The following is a 21,684-nucleotide window of genomic DNA, read 5'->3' as shown; positions in this document are numbered from 1 at the left end:
ATAGCAACATCAGCTAGCTGGTAACCATCACCACAGCTGTCTGGTGAAGGGATAGCAACATCAGCTAGCTGGTAACCATCACCACAGCTGTCTGGTGAAGGGATAGCAACATCAGCTAGCTGGTAACCATCACCACAGCTGTCTGTCGAAGGGATAGCAACATCAGCTAGCTGCCCCTCACAGCCTCTCTGAAAAACAGGAGGGGCAAGATGGGAGGGAATATATATATAAATAAAAATAAAAAGAAAGAAAGAGAGAAAAGAGAAAGAGAGAGAGAGAGAACTAGGAGATCGGCGTCTGGGGTGTTGGTCCGTTGCTAAGCGGTGTCTCCATCTCCTAGGAGAGGATTTCCAGGATGTAGAAGACCAGCTCCATGACGACAGGTCCTACCAGCTGAGTTGACACGCCCCTCTATGGATGACAGGGATCAGAGTACTGTCCAGGTCCCTCAGGTAATGGGAGAGGAGAGGCTGGCCGTTATTTCCTGCTCGGTAACCCACCTGGGAGAACAGGGAAGGGACATTGTTATCCTTTATCTAACCAGGTACCGGTGGGAGTAGGGCCTGTTATCTCCCACGGTGGGGGTGCCTTGAGGAGGGGGGGTGTGTGGTGTGGGTGCCTTGAGGGGGGGGGGTGGTGTGGGTGCCTTGAGGAGGGGGAGGGGGTGCCTTGAGGAGGGGGGGTGTGGGTGCCTTGAGGAGGGGGGTGTGGGTGCCTTGAGGAGGGGGAGGGGTGCCTTGAGGAGGGGGAGGGTGGTGTGGGGGCCTTGAGGAGGGGGGGGAGGGGGTGCCTTGAGGGGGGGGGGTGCCTTGAGGGAAGAAAAAAACAGGCTAGTGTGTTTGAAATGCCAGCGCCGATTTCTGGTCGATGTCTGCCCCTGCGCATTTCTGATTTGCAATTTTGATTAATTTCTGGTGTGGCCAGAAAGTGATGAACCGGGTCCGTACCTGGTCAGACTCGAGGGTGACCCGTAGGCCCAGCTTAGCCATGCCTTCCTCCTTCAGCAGTTTGAGGTGTGGGCAGAGCGCCACGCAGAATGCCCTCGCCACGTTCTCCGTCAGGCGACTGTGGTCAGCAGGGTCACTCAGACCGTTGGGCTGGTCCTCACTCTGTAGGAAGAACACCTAAAAAGGAGTAAATATTGTTTATTATTCATATTGTTTTATTACACGCTGCAGATTGTCTTGAGCGGAAACTTGGTTATATTCCCACTTTAGTAAAACAAGATCAGGTAGTGCCTCCGTTTCAAAATGTTTGTCTGGCTTTGTGTTTACTGAACCGAGTTGTTGCTTAGGAGGGTGACATCACATACCTCTGTCCAGCGGATGACCTTCCCATTGGCCTTGAACTCTGAACCGTGGAAGATTTTCATGCTGGTGGTGAACTCCATAGACTTCCCATCAATAGGACTAGTTACACTGGCGGGGATCGGGGGGTGAGTTTTAGACACTTACTTTAAAAAGTCTTCTAAACATCTTTAGGTGGATATTAAGGCAGGGAACACAAGGACACGACATCACAGAAGAGAAACTAGTGTATAGAGATTCCCCAGTTCCCTTCCTCACCCCTTATTGAAAAAGTTGTGATCGTCATCTATCCACTGTATGTGAACGTGTTCCTGGCTGTACTCCTGGTCTGCCCAGCCACAGGTGATACTAAAGTCCTTCATGTCCCTGAGGGCTTGCCGTAGAGCATCCATGGTCTCTGCTGTGATCTGCACCATCACACCATCTACAGGTGAACAACAGACACAACGCCTTTGTAAAGTATTCAGACCCCTCGACCTTTTCTACATGTTATGTTACAGCTTTATTCTAACATGGATTCAATTGTTTTTTTTCCTCAATCTACACACAATGACATCACAATGACATCACAATACCCCACAATGACAAAGCATTTTTGTCATTACATTTTTGCTAATTTATACCAAATTAAACACTGAAATATCACATTTACGTAAGTATTCAGACCCTTTACTCAGTACTTTGTTGAAGCATATTTGGCAGCGATTATAGCCTCCATGAAGTCTTCTTGGGTATGACGCTACAAGCTTGGCACACCTGTATTTGGGTAGTTGCTCCCATTCTTCTCTGCAGATCCTCTCAATCTCTGTTAAGTTGGATGTGGAGCGTCACTGCACAGCTATTTTCAGGTCTCTCTAGAGATTTTCGATAAGGTTCAAGTCCGGGCTCTGGCTGGACCACTCAAGGACATTCAGAGACTCAAATCAAATTTTATTTGTCACATACACATGGTTAGCAGATGTTAATGCGAGTGTAGCGAAATGCTTGTTAGACTTGTCCCGATGTTACGTCTGTGTGCTTAGGGTCGTTGTCCTGTGAATCTTCCCCCCCCCCAGTCTGAGGTCCTGAGCTCTATGGCGCAGGTTTTCATTAAGTATCTCTTCAACCTCATGGCTTTTGCTCTGACATGCACTGTCAACTGTGGGACCTTATATAGACAGGTGTGTGCCTTTCCAAATCATGTCCAATCCCATTCAATTGACCACGGGTGGACTCCAATCCCATTCAATTGACCACGGGTGGACTCCAATCCCATTCAATTGACCACGGGTGGACTCCAAACCCATTCAATTGACCACGGGTGGACTCCAAACCCATTCAATTGACCACGGGTGGACTCCAAACCCATTCAATTGACCACGGGTGGACTCCAAACCCATTCAATTGACCACGGGTGGACTCCAAACCCATTCAATTGACCACGGGTGGACTCCAAGTTGTAGAAACGTCTCAAAGATGATCAATGTAAATAGGCAGTGGCGACCCGTCCTTCAGGGCAGGTGGGTTAACCCCACCTGTTTTGAGCACCACACTTAGGTGAAAAAAATGGTTTTGGCATTAATAAGTGTCACATATCAGTTTGCAAGAAATGTAAAAAATAAAAATAATAAAAAAGTAGTAATTGAGTTAATAAAGCCGCAATCAAACATGGTCTCTTTTGTATTATTGAGTGAGGCAGCTCCAAAATTCAGGTGTTTCAGCCGAGCTCAGTGCTTTCTGTGGTGTTGGGGCTAGCAAGCAGATAGAATGACATCACATATCTACAGTAGCTTTGATTGGACTGACTTTCAGTCTTAGCGAGCAGTCATCGTCAGTCGACAATCTACTGGCAAATCCTTTTTAATCCTTCTCACACGAAGAGAAATGATAGATAAAAGGTATCGGTGTTCATCGGCCATTGTACATAAAGATCACACAACAAGTTGGAAATCGCAAATTCAACAACGAGTCGTTTGGAATGGAATCAGTGTCTAACTGCAAGCGTTGCAAAGAAACCGCTAACGTTAGCCTGCTATTCAGTGGAGTGGCTGTGTTTTTTTGGGTCCGAGTTCCCACCATAAATCCAGCAAATGCCAGACTTGGATCAAAGTTTGGAAGACAAAATTTGCCAACAAAGGACCGCTACACCACCTTAACAAAAGGAGTCCAAAAATGTATTGTATGCTGCTGCATAAATGATATACCAGGGAGATAGCATAACTTCCTTAGCTACAGCATAACTTCCTTAGCTACAGCATAACTTCCTTAGCTACAGCATAACTTCCTTAGCTACTTCCTTAGCTACAGCATAACTTCCTTAGCTACAGCATAACTTCCTTAGCTACAGCATAACTTCCTTAGCTACTTCCTTAGCTACACCATAACTTCCTTAGCTACAGCATTACTTCCTTAGCTACTTCCTTAGCTACAGCATAACTTCCTTAGCTACTTCCTTAGCTACAGCATAACTTCCTTAGCTACAGCATAACTTCCTTAGCTACAGCATTACTTCCTTAGCTACAGCATTACTTCCTTAGCTACAGCATAACTTCCTTAGCTACACCATAACTTCCTTAGCTACACCATAACTTCCTTAGCTACAGCATTACTTCCTTAGCTACAGCATTACTTCCTTAGCTACAGCATAACTTCCTTAGCTACTTCCTTAGCTACACCATAACTTCCTTAGCTACAGCATTACTTCCTTAGCTACTTCCTTAGCTACACCATAACTTCCTTAGCTACAGCATTACTTCCTTAGCTACACCATAACTTCCTTAGCTACAGCATTACTTCCTTAGCTACAGCATAACTTCCTTAGCTACAGCATAACTTCCTTAGCTACTTCCTTAGCTACACCATAACTTCCTTAGCTACAGCATTACTTCCTTAGCTACTTCCTTAGCTACACCATAACTTCCTTAGCTACTTCCTTAGCTACAGCATTACTTCCTTAGCTACTTCCTTAGCTACAGCATAACTTCCTTAGCTACTTCCTTAGCTACAGCATAACTTCCTTAGCTACAGCATAACTTCCTTAGCTACAGCATTACTTCCTTAGCTACAGCATAACTTCCTTAGCTACACCATAACTTCCTTAGCTACACCATAACTTCCTTAGCTACAGCATTACTTCCTTAGCTACAGCATTACTTCCTTAGCTACAGCATTACTTCCTTAGCTACAGCATAACTTCCTTAGCTACAGCATAACTTCCTTAGCTACTTCCTTAGCTACACCATAACTTCCTTAGCTACAGCATTACTTCCTTAGCTACTTCCTTAGCTACACCATAACTTCCTTAGCTACAGCATTACTTCCTTAGCTACTTCCTTAGCTACACCATAACTTCCTTAGCTACAGCATTACTTCCTTAGCTACAGCATAACTTCCTTAGCTACAGCATAACTTCCTTAGCTACTTCCTTAGCTACACCATAACTTCCTTAGCTACAGCATAACTTCCTTAGCTACAGCATTACTTCCTTAGCTACAGCATTACTTCCTTAGCTACAGCATAACTTCCTTAGCTACAGCATTACTTCCTTAGCTACAGCATAACTTCCTTAGCTACAGCATTACTTCCTTAGCTACAGCATAACTTCCTTAGCTACAGCATAACTTCCTTAGCTACAGCATAACTTCCTTAGCTACAGCATAACTTCCTTAGCTACAGCATAACTTCCTTAGCTACTTCCTTAGCTACAGCATAACTTCCTTAGCTACAGCATAACTTCCTTAGCTACAGCATAACTTCCTTAGCTACAGCATAACTTCCTTAGCTACTTCCTTAGCTACAGCATAACTTCCTTAGCTACTTCCTTAGCTACAGCATAACTTCCTTAGCTACAGCATAACTTCCTTAGCTACTTCCTTAGCTACAGCATAACTTCCTTAGCTACTTCCTTAGCTACAGCATAACTTCCTTAGCTACAGCATAACTTCCTTAGCTACAGCATTACTTCCTTAGCTACAGCATTACTTCCTTAGCTACAGCATTACTTCCTTAGCTACAGCATTACTTCCTTAGCTACAGCATAACTTCCTTAGCTACAGCATAACTTCCTTAGCTACAGCATTACTTCCTTAGCTACAGCATAACTTCCTTAGCTACAGCATTACTTCCTTAGCTACAGCATAACTTCCTTAGCTACAGCATTACTTCCTTAGCTACAGCATAACTTCCTTAGCTACAGCATAACTTCCTTAGCTACAGCATAACTTCCTTAGCTACAGCATAACTTCCTTAGCTACAGCATTACTTCCTTAGCTACAGCATAACTTCCTTAGCTACAGCATTACTTCCTTAGCTACAGCATAACTTCCTTAGCTACAGCATTACTTCCTTAGCTACAGCATAACTTCCTTAGCTACAGCATTACTTCCTTAGCTACAGCATTACTTCCTTAGCTACAGCATAACTTCCTTAGCTACAGCATAACTTCCTTAGCTACAGCATAACTTCCTTAGCTACAGCATACATAAGTGTTTGTTGGGCTACTAACAGCTTACTACAGATGTGCCTCACCCTAATAATTTGGTGGATGTTCACCAACGCGGTATTGTAAACACATGGTTTGTGGCCCGGTATGTGCTCGTTTGGCTACTTCTATAATAGAATTGTTATTTGACGTGTATATTTTTTTTTACACAAATGTGCCTCACCTTAATAAATGTAGTTGGGGCGGCAGGGTAGCCTAGTGGTTAGAGTGGTGGACTAGTAAGCCTAGTGTAGAGTGGTGGACTTCAAACCCCCGAGCTGACAAGGTACAAATCTGTCGTTCTGCCCCTGAACAGGCAGTTAACCCACTGTTCCCAGGCCATCATTGAAAATAAGAATTTGTTCTTAACTGACTTGCCTGGTTAAATAAAGGTAAAATAAAAAATAGTCTATTTTCAGGGCCCCGCCCGTCCCGAGTTTGTGTGTGTGCTCTGACAGTCAATAAGAGGTCCTTAATTCCCCCTGACGGGATATTGAAAATGCAATCTCTAACTTGGAGATATTGTAGGATGTTGTACCCTCCACAATGCTGGTCTTGGCCAGGTATCCAGAAGATGCCTTCAGAGAACCACTGAACACAAAGAAGCAGGCGCCAGTCACTGGAAGAAAAAACATGAAATATTGATATTGATTCCATCCATGGTTTTGTTAGTCCATTTGATAAACTATGACTTGACTCCCCATGTCGTGCGTGTGTGTGTGTGTGTGTGTGTACCTTTGCGTGGTTGGTGGTGGATGCTGATGGCCTGTGTCTGGTAGTTTCCGTCGTCGTTCTGAATACACACCAGGTGGGAGTCGGCCAGCTCGTTAAAACACGCTCCCATGGCCAGGACATGATCATTGGACTTGTTCATCGCCTTCATCAGCTGCAGGGAATATAAAGACTTTATAGTCTGGTCATAACCTGGTCATAACCTGGTAATAGTCTGGTCATAACCTGGTAATAGTCTGGTCATAATCATAACAGCCTGGTCATAGCCTGGTCAGTCTGGTCATAGCCTGGTCATAGCCTGGTCATAGCCTGGTCATAGCCTGCATCAGCTGGGACAGACAATCTGGTTGTGTCATTAAAGGTCCACTCTGTAACTTCAATGGAATTGTATTGAGTAGTTTGTGGGTAGACCTGGTCTCTGAGGAAGGCTCCTCTGAGCCTGTTGCTGATGACAGGTTGCCCAACGCTGGAGAACGAGGTGCCGATGACGGACCTTCAGGTTGCTATGCTGGTGGGGAGGTGGAAGAATGTTGCTGGGGGGAAAAGCAGCAAGTGAGAGACGAGGGATAATTTTAACATGAAATCCTCCCCTAGATTTATGCCCATTGGTTGACAGAAAGGTTTTCCCCTGATGAAAATTAGACTTCTGGGTGTTTTTGTTTCTTTAACGATGCCTCTTTCTGACAACGGCCGAAGATGTAACGTGTGTTTTCCCAGAACACCACACTGAGAGAAGGTTCACTAAGTGTGTCGTCGAGGCGTAGAGTTGATACTGATAGGATGGAAAGAAAGGGAGCTCTCAGATCAGCTTTCTCCATTCAAATCTGACCTTTAACATCAGAATTATTTCACCAAACTGACAATGGATCAGCTCCTAAAGAGAGATTACCAGCTATGGCTGCAAGTAATGAGGCGGGTTTTTCTAATGCTTAGCCAATAAGAACACACTAAATACCTGATTTGGCACATCATTGTGTTCATGTTAGGATACACATCATGAGATATATTGAGACTAATTACAGACGGGAGCCGACAAGTAGCAAAATAGAACTCAATCGAATGAACATTAAATGTATTTCAATGATTTAAATGTAATGTAGTTACGAAAAGTTCAATCCCCGAGGCTGGTCTGAAACCCCGAGGCTGGTCTGAAACCCCGAGGCTGGTCTGAAACCCCGAGGCTGGTCTGAAACCCCGAGGCTGGTCTGAAACCCCGAGGCTGGTCTGAAACCCCGAGGCTGGTCTGAAACCCCGAGGCTGGTCTGAAACCCCGAGGCTGGTCTGAATGGATCGTCACTTCCTGCATCTCGTAAACTCAACAATTCACAAAGCTTCCTATCTCACGCATCATCATAACAGGTATTTATTTATATAGTGATGTAATGTTACCTCATCAGCATAGCAGGTATTTATATAGTGATGTAATGTTCTCATAGCAGGTATTTATATAGTGATGTAATGTTCTCATAACAGGTATTTATATAGTGATGTAATGTTCTCATAGCAGGTATTTATATAGTGATGTAATGTTACCTCATAGCAGGTATTTATATAGTGATGTAATGTTACCTCATAGCAGGTATTTATATAGTGATGTAATGTTACCTCATAACAGGTATTTATATAGTGATGTAATGTTACCTCATAACAGGTATTTATATAGTGATGTAATGTTACCTCATCAGCATAGCAGGTATTTATATAGTGATGTAATGTTCTCATAGCAGGTATTTATATAGTGAGGTAATGTTCTCATAACAGGTATTTATATAGTGATGTAATGTTCTCATAGCAGGTATTTATATAGTGATGTAATGTTACCTCATAGCAGGTATTTATATAGTGATGTAATGTTACCACCTCAGCATAGCAGGTATTTATATAGTGATGTAATGTTACCTCATCAGCATAACAGGTATTTATATAGTGATGTAATGTTCTCATAGCAGGTATTTATATAGTGATGTAATGTTCTCATAGCAGGTATTTATATAGTGATGTAATGTTCTCATAGCAGGTATTTATATAGTGATGTAATGTTACCTCATAGCAGGTATTTATATAGTGATGTAATGTTCTCATAACAGGTATTTATATAGTGAGGTAATGTTCTCATAACAGGTATTTATATAGTGATGTAATGTTCTCATAGCAGGTATTTATATAGTGATGTAATGTTACCTCATAGCAGGTATTTATATAGTGATGTAATGTTCTCATAACAGGTATTTATATAGTGATGTAATGTTCTCATAACAGGTATTTATATAGTGATGTAATGTTCTCATAACAGGTATTTATATAGTGAGGTAATGTTCTCATAACAGGTATTTATATAGTGATGTAATGTTCTCATAACAGGTATTTATATAGTGAGGTAATGTTCTCATAACAGGTATTTATATAGTGATGTAATGTTCTCATAACAGGTATTTATATAGTGATGTAATGTTCTCATAACAGGTATTTATATAGTGATGTAATGTTCTCATAACAAGTATTTATATAGTGAGGTAATGTTCTCATAACAGGTATTTATATAGTGATGTAATGTTCTCATAACAGGTATTTATATAGTGAGGTAATGTTACCTCATCAGCATAGCAGGTATTTATATAGTGATGTAATGTTCTCATAACAGGTATTTATATAGTGATGTAATGTTCTCATAACAGGTATTTATATAGTGATGTAATGTTCTCATCAGCATAGCAGGTATTTTGTGGCTGCTTTGTGTGATGTATTGTTGTCTCTACCTTCTTGCCCTTTGTGCTGTTGTCTGTACACAATAATGTTTGTACCCTGTTGTGCTGCTACCATGTCACCATGCTGTGCTGCCCCCATGCTGTGCTGCCCCCATGCTGTGCTGCCCCCATGCTGTGCTGCCCCCATGCTGTGTTGTCATGTGTTGCTGCCTTGCTATGTTATTGTCTTTAGGTCTTTATGTAGTGTAGTGTCTCTCGTCGTGATGCGTGTTTCGTCCTATATTTACGTTATGTTTCTAATCCCCCATCCCCGCAGGAAGCCTTTTGGTAGGTCGTCATTTTAAGTAAGAATTTGTTCTTAACCGATTTGCCTAGTTAAATAAAATACCAAAAAATAAATGTTGCCTCATCAGGATAGCGTCATGTTTCTTCCTTATCAACTTCAGCCAATGAGCATGACACACTAAGGCAATTCCACCACGCTTTCTGATTAACCTATGGGATCACTCAAGCAAATAATCACTTCCCTTTCCTGTCAACCAATGGGCATAAATCTAGGGGAGGATTTCATGTTAAAATTATCCCTCGTCTCTCACTTGCTGCTTGTCCCCCCAGCAACATTCTTCCACCTCCCCACCAGCATAGCAACCTGAAGGTCCGTCATCGACACCTCGTTCTCCAGCGTTGGGCAGCTTGTCATCAGCAACAGGCTCAGAGGAGCCTTCCTCAGAGACCAGGTCTTTTTTTTTTAATTTTTTTTTACCTTTTATTTAACTGGGCAAGTCAGTTAAGAACAAATTCTTATTTTCAATGACGGCCTAGGAACAGTGGGTTAACTGCCTGTTCAGGGGCAGAACAACAGATTTGTACCTTGTCAGCTCGGGGGTTTGAACTCGCAACCTTTCGGTTACTAGTCCAACGCTCTAACCACTAGGCTACCCTGCCGCCCCTGTCTACCCACAAACTACTCAACACAATTCCATATTGTATTCGGTCTCATTTGAAACTTGCTTGTAACAATTGCAAAGATGTAGTCAACTTTGTTCTGAAGTTGTCAGCGGTCACAGGGAGACTAATAACCCATGTGATTCTAGGTATAAAGTGCCGCAGGAGGGGGAAACAAACACAGAACGACGCTGTTCTAGAGGGGAGTTCGATTACGAGCGTTTTCAAGTGACACGTTAACAACGATAGAATTGGGAAACGGCTGGGGAGGTTTAACGATGCTCACTACAAAAGTTTTTATTGATTAACTAACTAGCCTTAAGTTGCTTTGGGGAAACCGTGGCCTGAAGAGTTGTCAGGAGGCCGCTAGTTGTGGTCAGGAGGCCGCTAGTTGTGGTCAGGAGGCCGCTAGTTGTGGTCAGGAGGCCGCTAGTTGTGGTCAGGAGGCCGCTAGTTGTGGTCAGGAGGCCGCTAGTTGTGGTCAGGAGGCCGCTAGTTGTGGTCAGGAGGCCGCTAGTTGTGGTCAGGTTGTCTGTTCAGTACACCAATGTGGTAACATAAACCTTATGGTTGAAGATTCCACAAATCAGTTCCAGTTTTAGATGAAATAGGTTCCATTTTTAGGAGGTACATTGAGGAAAATACAATAATAGTGGAGAAATCCTGGTCCATGTGACCGACTTCGATCCATTTCTCCTGTCGTTCACATGGCAGAAATAAAAGTGTTTGAGTCACTGACTGTGTTAAAGCTCTCATACGGTCTGTTGTCAAACGTTCCAAGGATCAAATCAATGGGTTCCCATCTGTTTGGGAGGCCGTAGCCAAGCAGATAAACATTTCCAAACATTACAGGGGGTAAAGTCTTCTGTAACACACTAAACATCTTGGCTGTACTTCAGCAGTATCAATGAAGGCAGTGAATGGAAAAGGACCGTGGAGTCTAGTGATTGGCAGAACCCCTCACTAGGAAGCAATATGATTGGTTGACAGCCTCACCTCGTTGTATCGGTTGCTGGGGATCTTGATGCAGGTCTTCTTCACCTCCATGTCCACCACCAGACCCTTCACCATGGGCAACGTGTACTGGTAGTTACAGAAGTCCTGTAGGTACATTATATTATATAGACCCTTCACTAGGGACAACGTGTACTGGTAGTTACAGAAGTCCTGTAGGTATATTATATTATATTATATATAGACCCTTCACTAGGGACAACGTGTACTGGTAGTTACAGAAGTCCTGTAGGTACATTATATTATATAGACCCTTCACTAGGGACAACGTGTACTGGTAGTTACAGAAGTCCTGTAGGTACATTATATTATATAGACCCTTCACTAGGGACAACGTGTACTGGTAGTTACAGAAGTCCTGTAGGTATATTATATTATATATAGACCCTTCACTAGGGGCAACGTGTACTGGTAGTTACAGAAGTCCTGTAGGTACATTATATTATATTATATAGACCCTTCACTAGGGGCAACGTGTACTGGTAGTTACAGAAGTCCTGTAGGTACATTGGTAGTAACCAACTGACTATCAGGTCCTAATGGCCTGGTACTCAGGGCTCTACTGTCCCTCCATCAGGTCCTAAAGGCCTGCTACTCAGGGCTCTACTGTCCCTCCATCAGGTCCTAATGGCCTGCTACTCAGGGCTCTACTGTCCCTCCATCAGGTCCTAAAGGCCTGCTACTCAGGGCTCTACTGTCCCTCCATCAGGTCCTAAAGGCCTGCTACTCAGGGCTCTACTGTCCCTCCATCAGGTCCTAAAGGCCTGCTACTCAGGGCTCTACTGTCCCTCCATCAGGTCCTAAAGGCCTGCTACTCAGGGCTCTACTGTCCCTCCATCAGGTCCTAAAGGCCTGCTACTCAGGGCTCTACTGTCCCTCCATCAGGTCCTAAAGGCCTGCTACTCAGGGCTCTACTGTCCCTCCATCAGGTCCTAAAGGCCTGCTACTCAGGGCTCTACTGTACCTCCATCAGGTCCTAAAGGCCTGCTACTCAGGGCTCTACTGTCCCTCCATCAGGTCCTAATGGCCTGCTACTCAGGGCTCTACTGTCCCTCCATCAGGTCCTAAAGGCCTGCTACTCAGGGCTCTACTGTCCCTCCATCAGGTCCTAAAGGCCTGGTACTCAGGACTCTATTGTCCCTCCATCTATATATTCATAATTCACTGAATGACATTACTTTCAGCTATACAGAATCTCACCACCGTGTGGTTCCTCTACTCTTTTATCAAGCACGCAGAAGGGGCTGTCAACAGTTTAGTGAAATACGTTTAGTTGTGAAAACATTGTTACTATCCATGTTTTCCCCCAAACAGATTTCACTCGGTTTCCCAAAATGAAGCACTGGGTATCTGCAGGAACAGGGTTGGAGAGCCCATGGTATACAGAGTACTGGGTATCTGCAGGAACAGGGTTGGAGAGCCCATGGTATACAGAGTACTGGGTATCTGCAGGAACAGGGTTGGAGAGCCCATGGTATACAGAGTACTGGGTATCTGCAGGAACAGGGTTGGAGAGCCCATGGTATACAGAGTACTGGGTATCTGCAGGAACAGGGTTGGAGAGTCCATGGTATACAGAGTACTGGGTAGCTGCAGGAACAGGGTTGGAGAGCCCAGGGTATACAGAGTACTGGGTAGCTGCAGGAACAGGGTTGGAGAGCCCATGGTATACAGAGTACTGGGTATCTGCAGGAACAGGGTTGGAGAGCCCATGGCATACAGAGTACTGGGTAGCTGCAGGAACAGGGTTGGAGAGCCCATGGTATACAGAGTACTGGGTAGCTGCAGGAACAGGGTTGGAGAGCCCATGGTATACAGAGTACTGGGTATCTGCAGGAACAGGGTTGGAGAGCCCATGGCATACAGAGTACTGGGTAGCTGCAGGAACAGGGTTGGAGAGCCCATGGTATACAGAGTACTGGAACAGGGTTGGAGAGCCCATGGTATACAGAGTACTGGGTAGCTGCAGGAACAGGGTTGGAGAGCCCATGGTATACAGAGTACTGGGTAGCTGCAGGAACAGGGTTGGAGAGCCCATGGTATACAGAGTACTGGGTATCTGCAGGAACAGGGTTGGAGAGCCCATGGTATACAGAGTACTGGGTAGCTGCAGGAACAGGGTTGGAGAGCCCGTGGTATACAGAGTACTGGGTATCTGCAGGAACAGGGTTGGAGAGCCCGTGGTATACAGAGTACTGGGTAGCTGAACAGGGTTGGAGAGCCCATGGTATACAGAGTACTGGGTAGCTGCAGGAACAGGGTTGGAGAGCCCATGGTATACAGAGTACTGGGTAGCTGAACAGGGTTGGAGAGTCCATGGTATACAGAGTACTGGGTAGCTGCAGGAACAGGGTTGGAGAGCCCATGGTATACAGAGTACTGGGTAGCTGCAGGAACAGGGTTGGAGAGCCCATGGTATACAGAGTACTGGGTATCTACAGGAACAGGGTTGGAGAGCCCATGGTATACAGAGTACTGGGTATCTGCAGGAACAGGGTTGGAGAGCCCAGGGTATACAGAGTACTGGGTATCTGCAGGAACAGGGTTGGAGAGCCCATGGTATACAGAGCACTGGGTAGCTGCAGGAACAGGGTTGGAGAGCCCAGGGTATACAGAGTACTGGGTAGCTGCAGGAACAGGGTTGGAGAGCCCATGGTATACAGAGTACTGGGTATCTGCAGAAACAGGGTTGGAGAGCCCATGGTATACAGAGTACTGGGTATCTGCAGGAACAGGGTTGGAGAGCCCATGGTATACAGAGTACTGGGTATCTGCAGGAACAGAGTTGGAGAGCCCATGGTATACAGAGTACTGGGTATCTGCAGGAACAGGGTTGGAGAGCCCATGGTATACAGAGTACTGGGTATCTGCAGGAACAGAGTTGGAAAGCCCATGGTATACAGAGTACTGGGTATCTGCAGGAACAGGGTTGGAGAGCCCATGGCATACAGAGTACTGGGTAGCTGAACAGGGTTGGAGAGCCCATGGTATACAGAGTACTGGGTAGCTGAACAGGGTTGGAGAGCCCATGGTATACAGAGTACTGGGTAGCTGCAGGAACAGGGTTGGAGAGCCCATGGTATACAGAGTACTGGGTAGCTGAACAGGGTTGGAGAGCCCATGGTATACAGAGTACTGGGTAGCTGCAGGAACAGGGTTGGAGAGCCCATGGTATACAGAGTACTGGGTAGCTGCAGGAACAGGGTTGGAGAGCCCATGGTATACAGAGTACTGGGTAGCTGCAGGAACAGGGTTGGAGAGCCCATGGTATACAGAGTACTGGGTAGCTGAACAGGGTTGGAGAGTCCATGGTATACAGAGTACTGGGTAGCTGCAGGAACAGGGTTGGAGAGCCCATGGTATACAGAGTACTGGGTAGCTGCAGGAACAGGGTTGGAGAGCCCATGGTATACAGAGTACTGGGTAGCTGAGGGAACAGGGTAGGAGAGCCCATAGTATACAGAGTACTGGGTAGCTGAACAGGGTAGGAGAACTCATAGTATACAGAGTACTGGGTAGCTGAACAGGGTAGGAGAACTCATAGTATACAGAGTACTGGGTAGCTGCAGGAACAGGGTTGGAGAGCCCATGGTATACAGAGTACTGGGTAGCTGCAGGAACAGGGTTGGAGAGCCCATGGTATACAGAGTACTGGGTAGCTGAACAGGGTTGGAGAGCCCATGGTATACAGAGTACTGGGTAGCTGCAGGAACAGGGTTGGAGAGCCCATGGTATACAGAGTACTGGGTAGCTGCAGGAACAGGGTTGGAGAGCCCATGGTATACAGAGTACTGGGTAGCTGAGGGAACAGGGTAGGAGAGCCCATAGTATACAGAGTACTGGGTAGCTGAACAGGGTAGGAGAACTCATAGTATACAGAGTACTGGGTAGCTGAACAGGGTTGGAGAGCCCATAGTATACAGAGTACTGGGTAGCTGAACAGGGTTGGAGAGCCCGTGGTATACAGAGTACTGGGTAGCTGAACAGGGTTGGAGAGCCCGTGGTATACAGAGTACTGGGTAGCTGAACAGGGTTGGAGAGCCCGTGGTATACAGGGTACTGGGTAGCTGAACAGGGTTGGAGAGCCCGTGGTATACAGAGTACTGGGTAGCTGAACAGGGTTGGAGAGCCCATGGTATACAGAGTACTGGGTAGCTGAACAGGGTTGGAGAGCCCGTGGTATACAGAGTACTGGGTAGCTGAACAGGGTTGGAGAGCCCGTGGTATACAGAGTACTGGGTAGCTGAACAGGGTTGGAGAGCCCGTGGTATACAGAGTACTGGGTAGCTGAACAGGGTAGGAGAACTCATAGTATACAGAGTACTGGGTAGCTGAACAGGGTAGGAGAACTCATAGTATACAGAGTACTGGGTAGCTGCAGGAACAGGGTTGGAGAGCCCATGGTATACAGAGTACTGGGTAGCTGCAGGAACAGGGTTGGAGAGCCCATGGTATACAGAGTACTGGGTAGCTGAACAGGGTTGGAGAGCCCATGGTATACAGAGTACTGGGTAGCTGCAGGAACAGGGTTGGAGAGCCCATGGTATACAGAGTACTGGGTAGCTGCAGGAACAGGGTTGGAGAGCCCATGGTATACAGAGTACTGGGTAGCTGAGGGAACAGGGTAGGAGAGCCCATAGTATACAGAGTACTGGGTAGCTGAACAGGGTAGGAGAACTCATAGTATACAGAGTACTGGGTAGCTGAACAGGGTTGGAGAGCCCATAGTATACAGAGTACTGGGTAGCTGAACAGGGTTGGAGAGCCCGTGGTATACAGAGTACTGGGTAGCTGAACAGGGTTGGAGAGCCCGTGGTATACAGAGTACTGGGTAGCTGAACAGGGTTGGAGAGCCCGTGGTATACAGAGTACTGGGTAGCTGAACAGGGTTGGAGAGCCCGTGGTATACAGAGTACTGGGTAGCTGAACAGGGTTGGAGAGCCCGTGGTATACAGAGTACTGGGTAGCTGAACAGGGTTGGAGAGCCCATGGTATACAGAGTACTGGGTAGCTGAACAGGGTTGGAGAGCCCGTGGTATACAGAGTACTGGGTAGCTGAACAGGGTTGGAGAGCCCGTGGTATACAGAGTACTGGGTAGCTGAACAGGGTTGGAGAGCCCGTGGTATACAGAGTACTGGGTAGCTGAACAGGGTTGGAGAGCCCGTGGTATACTGAGTACTGGGTAGCTGAACAGGGTTGGAGAGCCCGTGGTATACAGAGTACTGGGTAGCTGCAGGAACAGGGTTGGAGAGCCCATGGTATACAGAGTACTGGGTAGCTGCAGGAACAGGGTTGGAGAGCCCATGGTATACAGAGTACTGGGTAGCTGCAGGAACAGGGTTGGAGAGCCCATGGTATACAGAGTACTGGGTAGCTGCAGGAACAGGGTTGGAGAGCCCATGGTATACAGAGTACTGGGTAGCTGCAGGAACAGGGTTGGAGAGCCCATGGTATACAGAGTACTGGGTAGCTGAACAGGGTTGGAGAGTCCATGGTATACAGAGTACTGGGTAGCTGCAGGAACAGGGTTGGAGAGCCCATGGTATACAGAGTACTGGGTAGCTGCAGGAACAGGGTTGGAGAGCCCATGGTATACAGAGTACTGGGTAGCTGAGGGAACAGGGTAGGAGAGCCCATAGTATACAGAGTACTGGGTAGCTGAACAGGGTAGGAGAACTCATAGTATACAGAGTACTGGGTAGCTGAACAGGGTAGGAGAACTCATAGTATACAGAGTACTGGGTAGCTGCAGGAACAGGGTTGGAGAGCCCATGGTATACAGAGTACTGGGTAGCTGCAGGAACAGGGTTGGAGAGCCCATGGTATACAGAGTACTGGGTAGCTGCAGGAACAGGGTTGGAGAGCCCATGGTATACAGAGTACTGGGTAGCTGAGGGAACAGGGTAGGAGAGCCCATAGTATACAGAGTACTGGGTAGCTGAACAGGGTAGGAGAACTCATAGTATACAGAGTACTGGGTAGCTGAACAGGGTTGGAGAGCCCGTGGTATACAGAGTACTGGGTAGCTGAACAGGGTTGGAGAGCCCGTGGTATACAGAGTACTGGGTAGCTGAACAGGGTTGGAGAGCCCGTGGTATACAGAGTACTGGGTAGCTGAACAGGGTTGGAGAGCCCGTGGTATACTGAGTACTGGGTAGCTGAACAGGGTTGGAGAGCCCATAGTATACAGAGTACTGGGTAGCTGAACAGGGTTGGAGAGCCCGTGGTATACAGAGTACTGGGTAGCTGAACAGGGTTGGAGAGCCCGTGGTATACAGAGTACTGGGTAGCTGAACAGGGTTGGAGAGCCCGTGGTATACAGAGTACTGGGTAGCTGAACAGGGTAGGAGAGACCGTGGTATACTGAGTACTGGGTAGCTGAACAGGGTTGGAGAGACCGTGGTATACAGAGTACTGGGTAGCTGAACAGGGTTGGAGAGCCCGTGGTATACAGAGTACTGGGTAGCTGAACAGGGTTGGAGAGCCCGTGGTATACAGAGTACTGGGTAGCTGAACAGGGTTGGAGAGCCCGTGGTATACAGAGTTTGGGGTAAAATATCACCTTGTCAGGCAGTGGCAGCTCCTCAACAGTGGCAGCTCCTCAACAGTGGTTGATGTGTAGAGTGATGTAAGTCTACTTGACCCTGCTGGGTATTGATTTCTCAGCAGCTCATTAAAGCACATGCTCCCCTATAAAAAAACATCAATGTTTCTTCAAAACTGTGTGCAGCTCACCGGGGCTGAAGCGCAGAACAGATATCAGCCAACAGAAAGAAGCACGGATTGAACTTCACCTCAACTTCCTAGAGTTTTCCCCTGTTCGTTAACGCCGTCAATGTTTCCCTTCACAGCGACAATTGTGATCGAATCAAAGCAATATTATAGCCACTTTCAATACAACATACCAGAGTAGGATTCTACTGCATTGACACGCACTACTCGGCCTATACTCTACACAGACTGGTGAGGAATAACCAATCAGAGCTGCAGTAGACCTATATGGAGCATATGCAGATAACACACAGCGTCGAGTCGGATAACACACAGCGTCGAGTCGGATAACACACAGCGTCGAGTCGGATAACACACAGCGTCGAGTCGGATAACACACAGCGTCTAGTCGGATAACACACAGCGTCTAGTCGGATAACACACAGCGTCTAGTCGGATAACACACAGCGTCTAGTCAGATAACACACAGCGTCTAGTCAGATAACACACAGCGTCTAGTCAGATAACACACAGCGTCTAGTCGGATAACACACAGCGTCTAGTCGGATAACACACAGCGTCTAGTCGGATAACACACAGCGTCTAGTCGGATAACACACAGCGTCTAGTCGGATAACACACAGCGTCTAGTCGGATAACACACAGCGTCTAGTCGGATAACACACAGCGTCTAGTTGGATAACACACAGCGTCTAGTCGGATAACACACAGCGTCTAGTCAGATAACACACAGCGTCTAGTCAGATAACACACAGCGTCTAGTCAGATAACACACAGCGTCTAGTCGGATAACACACAGCGTCTAGTCAGATAACACACAGCGTCTAGTCAGATAACACACAGCGTCTAGTCAGATAACACACAGCGTCTAGTCAGATAACACACAGCGTCTAGTCAGATAACACACAGCGTCTAGTCAGATAACACACAGCGTCTAGTCAGATAACACACAGCGTCTAGTCGGATAACACACAGCGTCTAGTCAGATAACACACAGTAGACTGACTCATTCTGTTCTTCTGAAAAACATTTTCTTCGTATCGTGTTTCTTTAGACCTGACTAAATAAATAAATGGATTTATTAGACTTTTTAAAATGTAGATGTTCCAAAGGTTTGCATCAGTGTCTTGGAGGCTATGTGGAAGCCAGGAGATGCTGAATGTGTTTATGTTAATTAACGGGTCAGTTACCGTGAGACTAGCAGCTATTTGCATGCCAATAACCGTCTGACAAAATGTCATGACCGCCACAGCCCTAACCGCGGGCAACGTGCGTACGGGTAGTTACAGAAGTCCTGCAGAGTAATAACATAATAGCACATTTTAAATACGTACGCCTGGTCCCAGATCTGTGGGTGATACTGAAGTAGTGACGCCATGATTCTTACCACCAGCAGGGTCATGATGGTGTGCCCTGCCTCTCCAAACAGGGGTTTTCTGAACCGCACACTGAACAGAGGGCAGGGGTAGACTGAAACACAAAACCAGCAGGTTCAGTAGGGCATGAAAACCTTTTAGAAACTGAACAATTACAGAGTTGCCAGAACATTACAAATTGCCGCTCAATTTAAAAAAAAAAAAAAAATTAAATTCCCCAAACCAACCCATAGCTAACCCAAAGCTAACCCATCCCAAACCCATCCCAAAGCCAACCCATCCCAAAGCCAACCCATCCCAAAGCCAACCCATCCCAAACCCATCCCAAAGCCAACCCATCCCAAAGCCAACCCATCCCAAAGCCAACCCATCCCAAACCCATCCCAAAGCCAAACCATCCCAAACCCATCCCAAAGCCAACCCATCCCCAACCCATTCCAAAGCCAACCCATCCCATCCCCAACCCATTCCAAAGCCAACCCATCCCAAAGCCAACCCATCCCAAAGCCAACCCATCCCAAAGCCAACCCATCCCAAAGCCAACCCATCCCAAACCCAACCCATCCCAAACCCATCCCAAAGCCAACCCATCCCAAACCCATCCCATAGCCAACCCATCCCAAAGCCAACCCATCCCAAAGCCAACCCATCCCAAAGCCAACCCATCCCAAAGCCAACCCATCCCAAAGCCAACCCATCCCAAAGCCAACCCATCCCAAAGCCAACCCATCCCTACCCAACCCTACCCATCCCAAAGCTAACCCTACCCATCCCAAAGCTAACCCTACCCATCCCAAAGCTAACCCTACCCATCCCAAAGCTAACCCTACCCATCCCAAAGCTAACCCTACCCATCCCAAAGCTAACCCTACCCATCCCAAAGCTAACCCTACCCATCCCAGCCCCTACCCATCCCAAACACTACCCATCCCAAACACTACCCATCCCAAAGCCAACCCAACCCTCCGTACTCACATCTGTACTCTGCACCCAGCCGCAGCATGAGTCTGATGGGGAACACCTTGGCCCAGGGGGTCTCCCACTTCTGCAGCAACACCCCAAACAGGTAGGGGGGGTTGGGGAGCATCAGGTCCTGGAGGGACTGGAAGGATGGGGAGACGTAGAGGAATCCTCCATGCTCCCTGCTGCCCAGGAAACTCTGGGTGCAGAACGAATGGCCCAGGTGGGTCAGGACGTTACCTGGAGAGAGAAACACGTTACCTGGATGGAAGACGGGGAGGGAGGAGAGGCCCAGGTGGGTCAGGACATTACCTGGAGGGGAGGAGGAGAATAAGCGAAGGAGGAGGAGAGGTGAAGAACGAATGGCCCAGTAGGAGAGGAGAGGGAGGGGAGGGGCTAGAAGAGTAAGTGTTAAACGCATTTATATGGCGCAGCATTGTTTGAGTTAGGGGAGGGTTTTTCTTGGCTCATCGTGCACTAGCGACTCCTTGTGGTGGGCCGGGCGCCTGCAAGCTGACTTCAGTCATCTGTTGGAAGATGTTTTCTCCGAGACATTGGTGCGGCTGGCTTCCGGGTTAAGTGGGCATTGTATCAAGAAGCAGTGCAGCTTAGCAGGTCACGGCTCTTGACCTTTGCCTCTCTCTCGAGTCCGTTGGGGGAGTTGCAGCGATGAGACAAGATTGTAACTTCCAATTGGATATCACGAAATTGCGGAGAAAAAAATGGCTAAAATATATTTTTTAAATAAAAACTTATTTAGCAATTAAGGAGTGAGTACAGAGCTCACAGCTTCAATGGAGGAGAAGAGCAGAGAGGATAGGAGGGAGAGAGGATCAGTGAAGAGGAGAGGAAGAGAGGAGAGGAAGAGAGGAGAGGAGGGAGAGAGGATCAGTGAAGAGGAGAGGAGGGAGAGAGGAGAAGAGCAGAGAGGAGAGGAGGGAGAGAGGATCAGTGAAGAGAAGAGGAAGAGAGGAGAAGAGCAGAGAGGATAGGAGGGAGAGAGGATCAGTGAAGTGGAGAGAAGAGGAAAGAAAGAGAGGAGAAAAGCAGAGAGGATAGGAGGGAGAGGATCAGTGAAGAGGAAGAGTTGAGAGGAAGGACATCAACTGTTCTTTTGAATCCCCTGCAGGCAGCAGATTTGATGAAAACGAAACTTGGTTCCTCAGCATAATTCCATGTGAGAAGCTTAGAGCTTAATACACTCTAACAGCAAGACAGAGGACTCTGCTTTTACTCAATACATGCAAAATATAACAGCAAGTCACCAACTGACTGTACATTAGACGTACAGTATCTAGTACCAACTAGCACAGGCTTCATCAACCTATTGACCAGCCCTCTCATCTCCGAGATATTCAAGCCAGCCCACATACAGTATAATGCCACCAACATACAGGCTTCATCTCCCCAGTTGTAAAATATGAAATAAAAGCTACTGGTCAGGGCTGCCCAA

General features: G+C 46.7%; 1 protein-coding gene across 1 annotated transcript in view; it reads right to left on the bottom strand.

Moving 5' to 3' along the window:
- Positions 1-6: 6 nt before the first annotated feature.
- The window catches only part of LOC135558082 (zinc finger FYVE domain-containing protein 9-like), a 37,423-nt gene continuing 15,745 nt past the window's right edge, over positions 7-21,684 (bottom strand). The window contains 10 exon segments of the mRNA XM_064991831.1: positions 7-390; positions 393-500; positions 948-1,124; positions 1,313-1,418; positions 1,566-1,731; positions 6,305-6,385; positions 6,502-6,652; positions 11,145-11,249; positions 19,283-19,365; positions 20,247-20,471. Of these exon segments, the coding sequence (XP_064847903.1) occupies positions 337-390; positions 393-500; positions 948-1,124; positions 1,313-1,418; positions 1,566-1,731; positions 6,305-6,385; positions 6,502-6,652; positions 11,145-11,249; positions 19,283-19,365; positions 20,247-20,471 (1,256 nt within the window). The 3' untranslated portion in view covers positions 7-336.

Source organism: Oncorhynchus masou, chromosome 17 (genome assembly GCF_036934945.1).
Source record: "Oncorhynchus masou masou isolate Uvic2021 chromosome 17, UVic_Omas_1.1, whole genome shotgun sequence".
Lineage (NCBI taxonomy): Eukaryota > Metazoa > Chordata > Actinopteri > Salmoniformes > Salmonidae > Oncorhynchus > Oncorhynchus masou.
This window is presented reverse-complemented; position numbering and strand designations above follow the sequence as displayed.